Source organism: Triturus cristatus, chromosome 2_1, assembly GCF_964204655.1.
Source record: "Triturus cristatus chromosome 2_1, aTriCri1.1, whole genome shotgun sequence".
NCBI classification, from domain to species: Eukaryota; Metazoa; Chordata; class Amphibia; order Caudata; family Salamandridae; genus Triturus; species Triturus cristatus.
Genome location: NC_140581.1, coordinates 674,162,709 through 674,179,822, shown reverse-complemented (window position 1 = coordinate 674,179,822; position 17,114 = coordinate 674,162,709). Strand labels below are relative to the sequence as shown.

At 47.0% G+C, this 17,114-nt stretch overlaps 1 protein-coding gene across 1 annotated transcript in view; it reads left to right on the top strand.

Annotated features, from left to right (window-relative positions):
* Nucleotides 1-15,258, top strand: part of STARD4 (StAR related lipid transfer domain containing 4) — a 194,730-nt gene extending 179,472 nt beyond the window's left edge. The window contains exon 6 of the mRNA XM_085632592.1: nucleotides 13,666-15,258. Within this exon, the coding sequence (XP_085488718.1) occupies nucleotides 13,666-13,892 (227 nt within the window). The 3' untranslated portion in view covers nucleotides 13,893-15,258. The remainder of the gene's footprint in view (nucleotides 1-13,665) is intronic.
* The last annotated feature ends 1,856 nt before the right edge of the window (nucleotides 15,259-17,114 follow it).

The window sequence follows — 17,114 nt, the reverse complement described above, 5'->3', positions numbered from 1 at the left end:
CCATAATGTTAATCCATTTAAATTGATTTTATTCCAAAGTATTCCATATGTTCAACTGAATCAATTTCTTTAATCTTATCACATGAGGCATTTCTGTACTTCAAAGTTTCCAATGCGGCAGATATGCCCATCCGGGCCTTTTTCTGTAGCACGAGGCGTCCATTCATTATCTTTAACACCCAATGCATTTTGGGCTTTTTCTAAGCCCTTCGTCAGGGGTTCACTACAGCTTTAAAAAAACATTAATATTAGACTTTGTATTCAGACCTCCATACATTGATATCTAATGTTACATTAAGCAGTGCATACATTGTCTTAAGAAACCACCTTTTATCAACGTTTTCCCTCTAAATGTGTGAATACACGCTTCAAAACAGTTGCCCAAACAAGCCTTTCCCAAATAACATAACACGCCCTGGTTCTGCTTCTATTGTTTAAAAGAACCTGATGACTGAGGTATTATTTGTGCCACAGCATACTCGGCATTCGCCAGGGGTGCCCTGATTTGGATTCAACCTGGGATCTCCTTCAGAGAACAATCAAGAGTAGTAGACAAAGAAGGTCGGTACTCCCTGCTGGCAGGACTCCTCGAGGGTAGAGAAATACTGTTCGGAAGCATATATGCCCCCAATGCGGAGCAGAATCAATATTGGAACCGCCTTACTGGAGTGTTAGCACAATACACATCAATGTCATGGTGGTTGGGAGGGGACTATAACTGTACCCTAGACATCAGCTTGGATAGATCTCATCCCCCTCCGGCGCAGTCCCCCGCACTGAAACAGACAGAGCAATTTCAATACTGGGTGACCCACTGGACACTAGTAGATGCCTGGCGAGAAAAGAACCCAAACATCAAGAAGTATCCGCCCCACACAATTTAAGGGTGAGACTAGATAGATTCCCCTGCTCCGCAGCACTGCTCCCCCAAATACAACACACTGACTACCTGAGCAGAGTACTGTCAGACCATGACACACATACAGTGATCCTCAGATGGAGACCGCCCCCCGTACCCACGTGGAAATTGCTTAGGGAGTGCCTCACTGATAAGGTGTTATGTAGCACGCATGGTGACCACATTCAGGAATACTTTGCACTAAATGCAGGCACAGCCACATCTAGATTAATAGAATGGGACGCTTTTAAGGTCGAGGCCAGGGGACACTGCATCCAACAAATAGTAGGAGTGAGAAAAACACTAGAGCAGTCACTGCAAACTGCGGAAACAAGATTGGCGGCGCGAACAAAAAGCATGGATAAAGGGGAAGCTACCCCGGAGCAAGCGGCGACAGCTAAAACATCATATGCGGAGACCATGAGAGACCTTCGCAAATATAACTTCAGAGTTTATGCCGCCCGGGTACATCGGGTGGGAAACAGGGTGGGAACTCTCCTAGCCTGGCTTGCGAAACAGGACATGGACATGAAACCAATCACAGAATTGATAGACGCGACGGGTACCCCTAAACAGTCACAAGTAGATATACTACGCATTTTCCACGACTATTACACAGGAGTCTATCGGGCTCCGCCACAGTCATCATGGCCAGTGTTGTCCCAGTTCTTCCACTCATTGCCTCTACCTGGCATCCCGTCTGTGGATGTGAAGGCGTTAGAGACAAAGATAAAATCCCCGGAAGTAACCCATGCAATCAGGGCACTGGCACGACGTAAGGGGCCAGGAATGGATGGCTTTCCCCTCGTATACTATACCACCTTCTCAGGCCAACTGACCCCACGGCTTGTATCCATGTATGAAGACGCGTTACAAAGAGGTGAACTTCCAGGATGGCTCAGGAAATCTACCCTGGTAACATTCCTCAAACCACATAGGGATCCCACACTCCCGTCCTCATACAGACCCATAACCCTACTCAACGCGGACTGTAAAATTTTAGGGAAAATTTTGGCCGGCCGGTACATCCAAGTCCTCCCACAGTTGATCCACCCACACCAAATCAGTTTTCTCCCCAGACGCAACATGTCCCAGAATATACGCAGGCTCTTCCATATACAGTATAGAGCGAAAGATCACTTCCCACACGCCGCATGCCTAATTCTGGACCTCGAAAAGGCTTTCAATACACTACTATGGCCATACCTATTTGCTGTCCTCCATAAAGTACACGTCAGCCCAACCCTGCTAGCATACACACAACTCCTCTATGAGGGACTCACAGCTAGGGTGAGAGTGGGAAATTACATTTCAACCCCATTCCCGGTGGAACGGGGACGAGGCAGGGATGCCCCCTGTCTCTCCTCCTGTTCGCCCTGGCAGTGGAGCCCCTGGCCATTCGCTTGCGTCAGGGGGGTGAGGCCTGGGGCATTCCAATTGCAGACACAGTACATTGCGTATCGCTATACGCCGATGATCTCTTGATCTATGTACCGGATATCACAAGCGACCTTACACCGATATGGACAATATTACAAGACTTCGCAGAGGCCTCCGGACTGAAAGTCAATTGGGGAAAATCTACTATTTTTCCACTAAGCCCCCACCTAGCTCCCTTGGAGGTAACAATAGGACCCCAGACACTCGGTTGGAGTGCTGCGTCACCCCGATATCTGGGAGTGAGGCTGTATCACTCACCAGAGAGCCTCTACGAGGGGAACCATCGCAAGACATTGGCCGTGCTACGTACGGCAGTCGCCTTCTGGAGGACCCTGCCCTTGGCCCCCATAGGGCGAGTAGCCGTAGCTAAGATGATTATGGTACCCAGACTGCTCTACTCCTTTACCAATCTCCCAGTGATACCGCCTCGCTCCTTTTTTCAAGAACTAGACACACTACTTACAATGTTAATATGGGGGGGTGGTAGACGCAGGGTGGCCTTACAAACCCTTTATTTACCCACAACACAAGGGGGCCTGGGTGCCCCCTCCTTTGAAACTTATTTCTTAGCAGCTCAGCTTCAGTGGCTATCCCATTGGACAGCCGAGCACCACATAGAGGAGACATTCTCCAACGATGGCCGGATACCTCTCCCGGCCCTCCGGAGACTACTGATGCCGGGTACCAAGCCTATGCGTACACACCCTCTACCGGCATCAATAGCCCGCAAATGTTTGATGCGTATACACCGTATGTCAAGGGGTCAGCCCCTCTACTTTCCGTTGCTCCCATTAGTAGGATTCCCTCAACGGGAGAAATATTACACCTCCAGCCCCCTCCGGATATGGACTGAGCACGAGGTGACAGAGGTCGAGTCCCTGTTCGAGGATGGGCAGCTGAAAACATATGCCCAGATGAGGGAAGGCTACGATCTCCCCCCGGGACAATTCCTATTACATAGACAATTAGTAGATAGCGACCGGAACTGCTGGGATCTCACTGAGGTAGGAACCACCGACACACCCGGTATTACACACTATTCTGCGTATGGGTACGGGGAGGCACTTAGTTACTTGGCACTACAAAGCGATCCGGGAACTGATCACAGCTCCCTTACAACCTCTACGCTAGAAATGGTAGGACGAGATAGGATGAGTGTTCCATGAAAAGAATGGGAAAAGGCACTGGGGTACCCAAAAAAGGTTTCTAGCAACGCACGCTTCAAAAACATTCAATTCAATATTTTCCATCGAGCATACTTAACACCTCACCGTTTTTACCCTGATATACATTTTGCATGTCCCAGATGCCAGACGCCCGAAGCGAATTTTAAGCACATGTTCTGGGACTGTCCCACAATCCAACAGTATTGGGATAGGGTACATCAGACACTCAGGGCGACAGTCAACCTCATGAACATTTCTACGTGGGAGGCGTGCACCCTAGGTGTCTTCCGCAGGTGGAAGACAGAAAAGGTGCAATGCAGGTTTGCATCCCTAGCTATTCTTTTAGCAAAACGTGGAATAGCCATGCATTGGAGGGCCCCGGCAGGACCCCCAGAAGCAGCCTGGATAGGCGCCGTGAAAAAGTGGGGGGCAGCAGAGGAGGAGACGCTGAGAGACGAGGAGGTGAAGGGGGTGCATAAACATCCCATCTCTATGGAATGGGCACAACTCCTGTTCCAATTTGTTCAAGAGGCAACACCAGAGGAATCACCCACGGCCACGCAATCCCAATCTCCACCCCTGTCCCCCAAGGTGAAAACAAATACTAATACGAAGCAGCCGTGTGATGCGTTGAACCGACTGTGTACTAAGGCTCCCTCAGACTAACACCCCGGTCCCTGATGGGAGATGCACCCCCTCCTCCCCCCCGGGCTCCTCTCTCCCCCCGCTGTCGACACCACAGCACATTAACGGACAAACCAGAATCAGCCACAAAATAGGCAACTACAACAATCCGATCCGTAGGCTCTCCGAACCCCCTTCCCCCCTCAGTTAACTGTTTTAAGTTTTCCCCCCGACCCCCACGTAGTTGGCATATCCGTACTGGGAACACAATCATGGACACTATATAAGAAGGTTTGTGGGGCTAGAGTTGGAGACTGAACATCAACCCACTCCTTGGGGAAACGCACGTATGCAGGCACCAGGCAACCTACCATTGAACGTAATAGTCCACCTGAAGGGTAAATCCCATTTCATTTTGCTATTCCTTACATGTGATGAAAAATATAAGATGGGATGGTTGTTTTGTTATGCAATGATACCATTCAACTGCCTGCACTCTCCTGTCAGCATGTGTAAATAATGATGTGTAACTATGTACCATGAAATGTAAAACTCCCAATAAAGAATTTATTTTTTTTTTTAAAAGGAGGCTTTGATCCAAGTAATTATAGCTCTAGCCATGTCTAGATTATACTATGCTAATGCAATTTACCTGGGCCTCCCTAAAATCCTTCAGCACAGGCTCCAGCTCATTCAAAATGAGGCTGCTCGGCTGATTTACACCCTGCCCAAACGTTGTCACATCTCCCAGGTAATGATGGACCTTTACTGGCTGCCAGTCGTACAGAGATCAATGTTTAAAGCATGTTGCATGGTCTTTAAGTCCCTGTACCTGAGCTACCTTGCCTCTGTGAAGTCTAGAATTATTGAATACTGCCCAACCAGAGCTTTAAGATCTAGCCATTAGCACCTCTTGACAATTCCACCCTGGAAAAAACAAAGGATCAGCGGGCGTAGGTTTGCCGTTATCGCCCCTCGTGTATGGAATAGCCTGCCTTTGGACCTTAGGGCTTCAATGGACCTTGCCATATTTAGGAAACTCCTGAAAACACTGCTTTTTAGACAGCCTTATTACAAAGGGAGGTTGAAGTGGACTGGTTAGTGCCAAGAGACCGTTTGGTGGATGTGCGCTTTATAAATGAGCAGTAACATAACATAACAAAAATGCCCGCCACTTCCTGTTGTGGGTTGAGTTGATGAATGAGAGCAAATAGTGTTCTCAAGTTCTGCGCTGTGGATCTGCCCAGTATAAATCCCACCTGGTCTGGTAGAACCAGTCCGGGCAGAAAGAGAGTTTATCTATTGGCTAGTGGTTTGGCTAATATCTTTTAATCTATGTTTATTAAAATAATGGTCTATATGTGTGCGGGTACTTGGTTGTTTACCCGGTTTAGGCAATGACAATTATTGATTTTTACAGCATGGGGAGCAGGGTCCCTTGCTGCAAGGATTCATTGTAGACCGGCAGGAGTCACGGCATACACCTTATAGAACTCTGCAGGGAGTTCATCCTGTCACTGTCCCAGGTGCTTTACACATGGGATGCCAAACTATTGCGTCTCTAACTTTGTCATTCATAAGGGATTCGTCTAGGAATCACCTCTACGGTACCTCGGTCCAGGCTAGAGCGATGCACTCAAAATACTCTGTGACTTCCTCGCAGATTCGAGACCCACATGATGTGTACAATCTGGAGTAATAATCTGCTAGTTCAGGTATTATTGCGCCCGAGCAGTACAGCATAGTACCGTCTTCTCTCCGCACATTTGTGATGGTCAGGCCGTACCATCACATCGAGGTTTACTGCTCTGCCTCTTTGCCTCACCGTATGTGCTAGCCCTGGCGTATTTATGGGCATTTTTTACCTCTAACTCTGCTGTTTCGATGTATTCCGAGTGTTTGGTCTGTATTTTCTGAAGTTTGACAGATGATGGTGCCATCATGTATGGCCCCTCTAGAGCCTTAACCCCTTCAGTGCCCATGACGAGCTGGACTCGTCATGGGCCGCGGTGGCGCTGTGCCCATGACGAGTCCAGCTCGTCATAGACCCCGCCCGCTAATGCAACGGCCGGCACTGGGCGGGGAAAGGGGCGGGCACTGAAGGGGTTAAGCACTCCCTCAAGTTGCACAAGGCTGCTGCGTAGGGCATTGTGGATGCTATGCTGCTTTGCGTTGCAGATTCCTCTCGCGCAAGCCTTAGAAGCTTCCCTCAGTTTGCTAGAAAACTGTATGAGCCCGTCATTGGTTTGAAAATAATTTTGTATTTTGCTTTTTATGTCCTCAAAAAATTTGAAGTTGAGGAGATATTGGGGCAGGAGCCACCATGTGAATGTGAAGTGTTTTGGAGCGGGGGTTGTTATAATCAGTTTAGCCGACGGGTGGTCAGAGAGTGTGCACTCACGGTGTTCAATTTTCTTTGTCCACCCACATATGTCTGGTATGCCTAGCCAGTAGTCCAATCTCGCCTATGTTCCGTGTGCTGTTGAGACATGGGTGCCCTTGATCAAATTAGGGGATCACATTCTCCAGATGTCTTTTAGACCTTGGGTAGTTATTATGTGGGCCGATGCAGTCGTGGCTGAGTGTGTCACGGTGTTCGAGTAGGTGGATTTCTAGGACCAGATTGAAGTCTCCCACAGTATTGTTTGCGGTGCCAGGGCACAGCATTCGTTTCATAAGGATCTAATAAAGTCCAGATCATCTATATTGGGATAATAGCGTGATGTATTTGCCTCCTATTATTAATTGAAGGCTGTTGTATCTACCCTCAGGATCATTTTCTTCATGTAGTAAGCAGGGGTGGGTGGAGTTCAAGGAGTTGCACTACACAGAATTCCGCGTAGTTGCGGAATACCGCAGAGTTCCGCTCTGCCCTACCCAAATTTATTGTTGCTGTGTAATGAGTTATGACACTGCGTCCAGACTGACGTCATTCGGAAATGGGTCAGCTCGCAGGCACCTTGTGAACCGCACCCCCGCTAGGAGTAGGAGCTTTCTTTAGAGTGCTGAAAGCAAGAGAACACCACACTCTGCATGCCCCCCTCCTCCAGGTACGTGTCTTTCTTTATCCTACGTATCTACTATTGGAAACTTACTGAAAATAAAACAAAACAGTCATGTCCCTTATATTACAAAACGACATTTTAGAAAGCTGCGTAATAGCTGAAGTGCACAGTGCACGCACCGGGCAGGATGTGCCATTCATTTATGTTAATTATTTAACATTTTAGGCTCAACATTATCCACCAAATGGGATGCACATACTCATTACTGGCGCAGTAAAGGGGTTGGCTTACGTCTCTGCATTTAAACAAAGGAATTGCAGTATCGTGTGATTTTGACCTGCCAATGTGGCGAAACAAACCTCTGTGCCCACCCTCACCCACACCTAACTTATGCCCCCCAACTCCCCTCGGCAGCTAAGGAAAAAAATTATATCCTGAAATGATAATAAAACGACCACAGGCGCTGGTTTCACTGACCTCAGAACGTCATTAGTCTTGTCGTCTGAGGAGAACTTGCTGTGGCAGACATTGTCGCACGACTGGCTGGTTTTTCAGTGCCACCAGGACCCAGTGCCAGTCGGTTCCCTTTGTTGGCACCTGAGGGCTCAGGGCAAGACCTGTTTCCCTCCCGCTCTTTACAGGACGTGAAGCACACTGCTTCCTCCTCTGCTTCCGGTGCCCCGTGATGTGCTCACTTTTCCCCAGAGCTCCAACAATGCCTATTAAAAAAATCTCTCTCATCTCCAGCAGGCGCACCCGACAGAGACAGTCCGAGAGAGGTCAGCAGTCCAGTTCTTTAATCTTTATGAGAACTCTTATGGTTCCACTGTGTAGCAGAGACATTAAGGGACCTGAGGCACATAGGGTCAAGTGAGCAGCGTGCGCCGGTAAAATTCCGCTCCGCTGCCGGTAGGCGGAATTGGCCGAACTCCGCTCTCCAAACGGAGCATTGGGGTGGAAAAACTCTGCCAGCTGAGCAGAGTATACCGCCCACGCCTAGTAGTAAGTGGAAGGGCCGTCTGCGTCTAAACAGGAACGCCTGGAATAATTAGAGAATGAGCGATGGCTGCTCTATTTGGAGGCGATGTCAGGACGCGTGAGCGCTGCGATGTGCATCTCCTGCAAGAGGGCAATTTCTAATTTGTGCCTGTAGGCTAATATCTGTTGCGGTATTGAGCCCTTGCACATTCCCGGTCTGTAGACGTAGGGTGTCAGAGTTACCATGTCTATTCGTTAGTGTAAGGTATGCTGACAGTAGGAATCAGCTCCATTGCGTGCCCACAAGGACAGTTGTGGGCACACATGGCAGCACACATGGAAAAAGCAAAAACAAGGAGAAATCATGCATTTCTCCTTGTTTCGCCAAATCAAGACCAGGGTTTTTATTTGGCGCTGCCTTCTATGTACGCCACCCTTGTACATAGGGGGCAGCGTCAAATACAATGGGTGTTGTGGTGGAACCCCACCACAACACTGTGAGAAAGTGGCTCTGTATATACTGTTCCCAAATATGTACAGGGTGTACAGAGTCCACAGTCCCCAGAGGCTTGGCAGAGGCTAAAGTTAGATATAACCTTACTCTCTAAAGTGGTAGCTTGGTCGAGCAGTAAGGCAGTATCAGAGGACAGTGTAAAGCATTTGTTGTACACACTCAGTCAGCAAATGGTCTCACACACTCAATAACTGAACTCTAGGCCAATGGTTTATATATAAAAAAATATATGCTTGTTTTATTTTAGAACCAACAATTGGAATTAAAATATACTTTCTCAGAATGAGATGCTTTATATAAATACTTTTGCAATATGCAATTGACTTTTGTAAACAGTTACAAGTGGTTGCAATAGGCAACTCTATTTTAAACACAATAATGCATTGAGTTCAATGGAAGTTTCATGTTATTTGCCACAGATTACTTTTAGGATTACTTTTGGAATTCCAGGACTGGATCCTAGATTCAGTCCTGGGTCAGTACTTGGAATCCAGTGATAAAAGTCGACTTAATTACTGTGATGATTTTAGACAATATTTTGCTATTTTAAAAGTTAACACTTAGAAAATATTTCATAGAAAACAGTCAATGATTCCCTATGCCAGAAAATTCAAGTTGCAGGTATAGTATGTTCTCGTTACTTTTGTAATCCAGTACTGGGTACCTAGACTCAGTACTGGGACCTTTATCTAAAACAGGTAAGTAATTACGTTTTCAGATAGTATACGATTTTTAAAGATTATTTAAAGATTGCAGAAATTGACACTTAGAAGAAATTTCACAGAAAAACAGTCAATGATTTCCTACGGGAGTGGTGGCTGCTGACTAGCAAGCCACGCGACTGTGGGAGCTGGGCTCCTGGTCACTTACTCAGGGCAAGTGGGGAAGTAGGTAGGGGTAGAGGTTGCACTGCCAGAGCCACTCGGGCGGCTGGGTGCAGGGTGCTTTTGAGCCTTCGGGCGCTCAATTGATTTCAATAGGAAATCTCCAGTTTAGAAAAAGACTGCAAGCTCGGGGACGAGGATTCTTCAGGTGCCACCACCACTTCGAGAGGTAAGTTGGGTAGTTGGAGGATAGGTAGGTACCCCGGGTTTGGGCACAGGGGGCCGCGGGGCTCCGCGTGCAGGGGTGCCTTTTGGTGTCGGGAAATCTTACCCTCTGTTGATCGCGGTAGGGGGGCACCTTGTTCTGAGGCTGCAGGCTTCTTCAGGAGTGTCGAGGGAGGTCCTTGGGTGCCGGACTCGGGGTCACAGTCGCCGTGGGGTCGTCCTCCTGGTCTTTGTTCACTCCGGCACTGGCCAGGCTTGGCTGGTGCAGAGTGTGCTGGGTTTGCGGTTCCGGGCTGCTGCCAGGGATTAGAAGTAGGTTTTGAGTAGAGCCTCTACTCATGGGAGTCCCAGGGGCTTAGAGCCAAAAGGTAGCCAGGTCCTCCGGGGTTTGTGAGGTTGCTGGCCACAAGAGATGCCGGGTTGGAGCAGGTTCGAGGGTCGACAGGCCGGTAGGGCTGGGGCCAAAGCAGTTGGTGTCTTCCTCTTCTTAGCAGCTGCAGGGCAGGTCTTCTTTCTTCTTGCTCTTCTTTGTATTTTGGAATCTGGAATCTGGGAAAGGAAGGTTCAGGGTGCCCCTAAATACTAGATTTAGGGGCGTTACAGGTAGGTGAAGGGCAGGGGCCAATGGGTCCCTGTCCTGGGGTGGGTACACCCCCTATCCTGCCTCTCTCCTGTGGGAGGGGGCAGGAGCCTAGTCCTGATTCGGCAGGGCTTCCCATCTTCAAGATGGCGAGAGCCCGGAGATGTGCTTCACCTCGCCTCCCCCACCTGAGGGGTGGGGTTGGCAGGCTGGCACATCCCCTGTCCTTATTTGGGGTTTCCGGCCAAGCTTCCCACCAGAGTGGGGGGTTGCAGTGGCCCGGGGAAGCTCACAGAGGCGGCATGCCTTTGAAGCTTCCCCCTGCCCATCCTGGGGGAGGAGATTTAGCACCTCGCCCAGGATGTGCATTGTTGCAGACCCAGGAGAGCAGGGGCTCTCCTACCCAGGGGTCCAGCAACATATCTGCTGTGTGGCAGCCTAGGCAGCCTCAGAACAGACGTGGATTGTAGTTTTAGGTTTCAGGGGGCCTCTCTAAGATGCCCTCTGTGGTGCTTGGTACCTTAAATCCCACACTGGCATCAGTGTGGATTTAATGTGCTGAGCAGTTTGATACCAAACTTCTCAGTCTTCAGTGCTGCCATTATATTGCTGTGGAGTTCATGTTTGACAAGCTCCCAGCACCATATACTCTTAGATGGCAGCACTGCACTTACAGGACCCAGGAATGGACCTGAGTACTGTAGGGGCACAGGGCTCCTGCCTCTGTGCCCACACCACTGGCATAGGGCACCCAGCTAGAGGGGTGACTGATGTATGCCAGGGCAGTGTAGGTTGTGGGCATGGCACACAGGGATGTGTGCCATGTCGACTCTCTGTTTTGTCTTGTATCCAGACACTCAGCCTGCAAGAGCAGTGTGTGTGTGTTAGGGTACAGGGCCTCTAAGGGTGGCACAATGAGTCCTGCAGCCCTTAGAGGCCTTCCCTGGTCACAAGGCCCTGGGTACCTAGGGTACCATTTACCAGGGGCTGACATGTGGCCAGGGTTTGCCAATTTGGGTTTTGGCTGTTAGGTAGTTTTTAGAGAAGGAACACAGGCCCTGGGCACCTGATTGGCAGGAGCCCAGGGCACAACAAGGAAAAGCGCATCAGCTATTAGGCAAAAAAAGGGGGGGGGGGCTACTGCAACAGAAATCCACTTTCTTACACACACCCACTGCATGCCACTTTCATGCTAACCATAGCGTGAAAGGGTCTCTTATGTACAAGGCAGCGTTAAGTGGCTTAACGCTGCCTTGTACATAAGGCAAGGCCCCTATCGCCACAGGAACGTCACAAAATGTGACGTTCCCGTGGCGATAGGGGCTTGTACATATGCCCCTTAGTGTTTGCATTTGCTAGAACATAGCAGGCTGTGTAAACTGCCTCTCCCGCACCAGCCTTACTAACCAGACAGTGGAGCTACCTCAAATTAACAAAAAAAAAGCAGCATCATGAGCAAAGAAAGATATACAAACATGAAAGGACTCAACGTATCTAAACATGGTTTCCCCCCTAGAGAGAGTCCAAAGTGCCAACTTTCCAACGCCTCTTCTTTGGGTGTGCTTATCAGTCGTAACAGATAGTGAGTAGCGCTGTTGATCTTCATCCTTGTTGAAGATATGAAGTACTTCCAGCTCCCAGGCGCTGGTGGTCTGTCTACGTTGCGGTCTTTACTTCCATCCTCTGCGTGTAGAGCTGGACTGGACGCTCCAGCAGAGGAGTGGGTGTCTCGCATGTGTTCAAATCAGGTGTAGGGGATTTATTCCACATTGGTCAGTCCCCCTTCTGAGGGGGACCCTTTGCGATGTGTAGTAGCTTGCAAGTCTTTGGTAAGTCTTTTGACAGATGTCTAGGCTAACTTAGGTGAGAGGAAGACTTGAGTTTTATCTCAGTGTGTTATATTGAGGCGTGCCGGGTAGAGCATGGCGTATCACACTCCCACCTGGCGACTTTTCCGCTTGATCTGTAAGTATTCCCAGCAGGCCTCCTGGACTGCCAGTGTAATTTCTGTAAATATTGAAAGTGCAGAGCCTTCTTATGCAAGTGTTTGCTTGTCGTGGGCCAAACAGAAGACTGCACTCCTATTCCGGAAGTCTAGTGATAATGGGACATGGGGGGACTACCGGAGGGGGGTCTGAGTCCCAAGGATCTATGCGCCCTCTCCACTGCGAATAGCGGTGAGATGTTTTCCTCTCCCAGTAGTTGCTTCAAGAGGGATTTGACGACTTCTGCTTTGTTGCCCATTTCGGTTGTCTCTGGGAGACCCACTATGCGCAGGTTGTCACGCTTCGAACTGCCTCTAAGTTCTCTTTGTTCCCTTTGATTAGGTTGAGCACTTTACTCATGTCCAGCAGCTTTTTGCTGTGCCCAGCCATATAGTTCTCCAGCTCAGAGATATGTTTCTTGGTAGTTGTGATGAGTTTTTCTTGCTTGTCTAGAGCGGTGGTGAGCTTGTCCATGTGTATAATTAGAGTGTCGATTTTGGAGGCCATTGAAATAAGGCTTTTTTGTATGTGGAGCAATAGTAAGAGGGAGAGGGTGGGCCAAACAGTCATTGCGCACTTAGGAGTGGGCAAACCACTCCTCCCCAGCTCCAAGAGCAGAGCAGCGCCGCCCAGCCAGCCGCAAAGCAGCAGGACATGAAGCATAAAAGGATAATAACCATAAGTTAATATCATTTTACGTTTCTACTTAGCACTGCTTAAAAGCAGTGGGGCGACGCTCCTCCGCCATAGCGGAGGAGCCACCACTGAGAGTAAGCACAAAAATATTTGACACAATTTGGTGCAGATTTGTGTCTTTTGATGCTATCCATATAGACGTGTAGTTACATACCCTCCTGTTTTGTATGCATTCATTTCATTAAAAAGTGTAAAATCTCTTGAAGAAATAGAAAATAATCTCTTAAATGCAAGAATTAATTTTAACAAAAAAAAAATTTAATGCCCGATAGTTGTCTACATTTTTTTGTTAAGAAAAATAAGAAATATATTTGGCTTATAAATTGCCCGAGTAAAAAAGGTGCTTTTAATAATGCATAGGTGGAGTTTTAGGTCTGTGCCTAATTTACGTTCATCATTTGTACAATCCTAATTATGCAGATCCCTGTTTGAGGCCATTGGACGCCTTATGGGAGAGGTAACATTACATTAACTAAATACGTGCATCTCTCTACTATTCTGCATTTTGATGATCACTTTCAAGATACATGGGTTCAGCTCACATTGATGGAATGATATGTCAACCCCCTTTTCTCTATCATATGATATCCATTTTCCTTGCATGAATTGATCTATTTTTTTATTGTTTTTAATGAAATTCATGTATACATATTCTCTGGTTCATGATCTACCTTTCCAATCGCACCTCTCTTTTAGTATCTAAATGTAATACATGTTTTTCTTTTTACAGGTATTAGTGTGGAATACGGCACTGTGCAACCTAACTGTGTGCGCGGATACAATCATCCTTGTGGTTGGTTCTGCGTGCCACTAGCAAGCAATCCAGATCACAGTCTACTCACAGGTTACATTCAGACGGACCTTCGCGGGATGTTGCCTCAGTCTGCCGTCGATTCTGCTATGGCCAGTTCTCTTGTCGGTTTCTTCTGCGACCTACGAAAGGGTCTGAGGACATAGCTCAACACCTGCCTGCATTTCTGACTGCTGCCTGCATTTCTGACTGCTGCCGTCAGCAGGACTGCCTACCAGTAGTCATATGCAGCTTCGAGGAGTTTGGGCACAGGGAACAAGGAAGCCATCAGTGTCCTCTCTTGCTCCTATTTTTGTGGAATTCGAAAATATTTCCACAGAAAACAAGTGTGTAACAACAGATTATATTTTTGTATTAGCAGATGCGCGAGATGCAGCAGAGTTGAACGTTCTATGATCATTCCTTCAGGCTGCTGGTAAACAGGTCTACCTGCTCTCGGCGGGAGTGTATGCTGTTGACGGTATATGCTGAACATTGCTGAACACAAAAAATACCTAAATAGTTTACATACGACAGCTAATATTTCACCCAAAGTGTGAAGCATGCAATATGAAAGTAACTATTTTGAGTACTCTCTTAGTAGCTAGGTTGTGATTAGCTGTGTTGAATGTTAACTGTTAAAGAAGACATCTGGCTAACTCTTGCCTTCATTGACAGAGTCTGGGTGGTTGTCATCTACAAAGATGCCCTGGTGGTTTTTTAAACCTGTGATGTCAAAGCCCACATCTTCTGCCCTGGAGGCAGCTCATGTGGCATATGTAGTATAATTTAAACGGTCTATCATTTCATATACAATTACATTTTAGAGTGGCTTGGAAAATGTGTGCAGCAATCAATCTGAATTTATTGAGGGATTCACTGTGGAAAGGGATTCTGAGAACAAAATATATGGAAATGTAAGCAATGAGACTAAATCTGGATGAAACTCATTGCAACACAGAATCTTTTGAATATTTGCTGCATGCCAATGTATTGTGAAAACCGTGGTCATTCCGGGTTTTTTAAGGATCGTATTTTAGAGAACCTTTGTTATTCTAATGTGAATTTAATCCGTTTGTAATTTATGTTTTTATTTTTGTTAACATTTTCTATGATCAAGTTCATATTTCTCGAGTTGCATTTGGAGAAAGCAGGTAACTTTCTTCTCACAGAATTTTAGCACATTCGCTCAAAATCAAAGAACCTATTTTTGTTTCTAAAATTGAAGGTGCTGCATTGCACCCCCTAGTGGGGTTATTCATTGCATACATTGAAGGCTTGTCTTTGGAGATTGTCTTGAGTTGTGGTGCAACTCTGAAGCATCTAATTCCATTTTAGTATGATATTCTCAATTATCACAACACATGTTTCTTACAGCAACCCTACAGACTAAGCCCATCGCTCAGGTAATTGACCACATTTACAAAGTCCTATTGACATGGCCCGTTAAGTTATGTTCATACATAATTGAAGGGAACGGTGATGAAAAGAAGAAAAGAAAGGGGAAAGGATAGGAAGAAAAAATAAAGAAAAGGGAAAGGAATAAAGAAACGACTAGGGAACAGAAGAGGAGCAAACAAAAGGAAAGGGCTAAGGACGAGAAGGGACACAAAGAATAAAGGACTTAAAGGGAAGAGAACAGAATGAAAGAAAATTAGTTTCTTTAAAGGAAAATGGTAGATTTTCTTTTTTACATTTTGTATTTATTTTTTCTGTCAAATGGGAATGCCATCCCTGTTTATTTATTGATAGCAATGCATCTAAAATGATGCTGCCATCAAAATCATGAAAGTATTCCTTTCCTTGGGAAACCTGATGTAGTTTGTGATTCATTATTCTTTTTAAGATCACTGTTTTACTGCACCATTATATGTAAATGTAAATGTTGTAGACTTGTAAAGCCCACAGCTGCCCCAGCAACGGGGCGTCCCGGCGCTGTAGACAGCTGGGGAACCCATCCTGGCTATCCCTGTGAGATGGTCCCTTTCTGGGTATCTCCAAGGTGAAACCAGGCATCCCCAGCGTCTGTGGGGGGCCGTTGTAGAGATGAGGCAAGCTTAATGCCCAGAGTTGCCGAGTGTGTTCCTGGTTAGAGTAGGTACCGAGGCGAGAATTATCGAGTCCGTTTTGACCCTGGTCCACAACCCTGCCACGTCGGGAATTGAACCCTGGTCCCTGGCTGATTCTCTGCTTACGGGTCTGCCGCCTCTAACCAGTGAGCCAACGAAATACATTCTGAGAAGTTTTCTGTCAGATTGTGTTTGTGAAGCACTCCTGGAGCACTGAAGAACAATTCCCTGTCTAGATTATTTCACTGGGGTGTCATCGACCCCCGCCATACTGGTATAATTCAGGTCGTAAAGGCATAACTTTTCTAACTGATAAACTTAAGTATCTCCTTACATCCATATGTTTCAGAGACAAGAGATGATACCGAAGTGCTACCAAGAGACTATTAGAGTCATTTTGCACAAGCTTTTCCCCGAAACAAGCCCACGCTAAATGGACCTGGGGGCATATTAACAAGGCGGCGATATGAAATTATCGCCGCTTTTGCGTCCGTTTTCGGGTGAAAAGCGGCGATAATTTCATCGCCTTATCAGCGAAAACACGCTATCGCGTGTCTTGCTGACTTAGCGCCTGTTTCCAGCACGCCTAACTTTGCATCGCTAATGAGAAGCAAAGTAGGCGTGGCTGTGAAACCAACCAGGGAAAATATCGCGAAGGCAGCTTCGCGATTTTAACAAGGAAGGGTAGCGATTTTTTAAAACGCGTTAAGTATGCCTTAACGCAGGAATTTAACGTCTGTTAAATTCCTGAATAACTGCATACTTAACATGGGGGGGTGGATTCTGTAGCTAAGACCACAGGCCCTATCATCTAGGATATCGCCGTTTTCCACCATGGAAAACGGCGATATCCACACTATCTCTGGAATTTCTATCGCTTCGGCGATGCACGTTGTTAATAACACGCTAACCGGGCGATAAATTCCAGAGATAGCCGGCGATAAATATGCAAGCGCTAAGCGCGCTTTGCGATATTTATCGCCGGCCCTTGTTAATATGCCCCTTAGTTGTGTAGTCACAGTTACTGTGCTACACTTTCTGTTTTACAGAATATGAAAGAAATGGCTCAACTCTTGTTGGCTTTACAAGACTCCTTGTGATATTTCCAAAACAGGAGGTTCATCGTTTGTTGGAATGCCTTGCCAACTTGTCCTTCCCATCTGTCACATCTGTGTGTGCTCTTCTCCCTTACACTCCAGTACACACAGCGCATTAACAGGGATGTCTTATCCATGCACTTTGAACAGCCATGTTAACTGACAACAGAGATTCCTGTTTATTTTATTCTACAAAAATATGTCCACATATGACCTTACACTA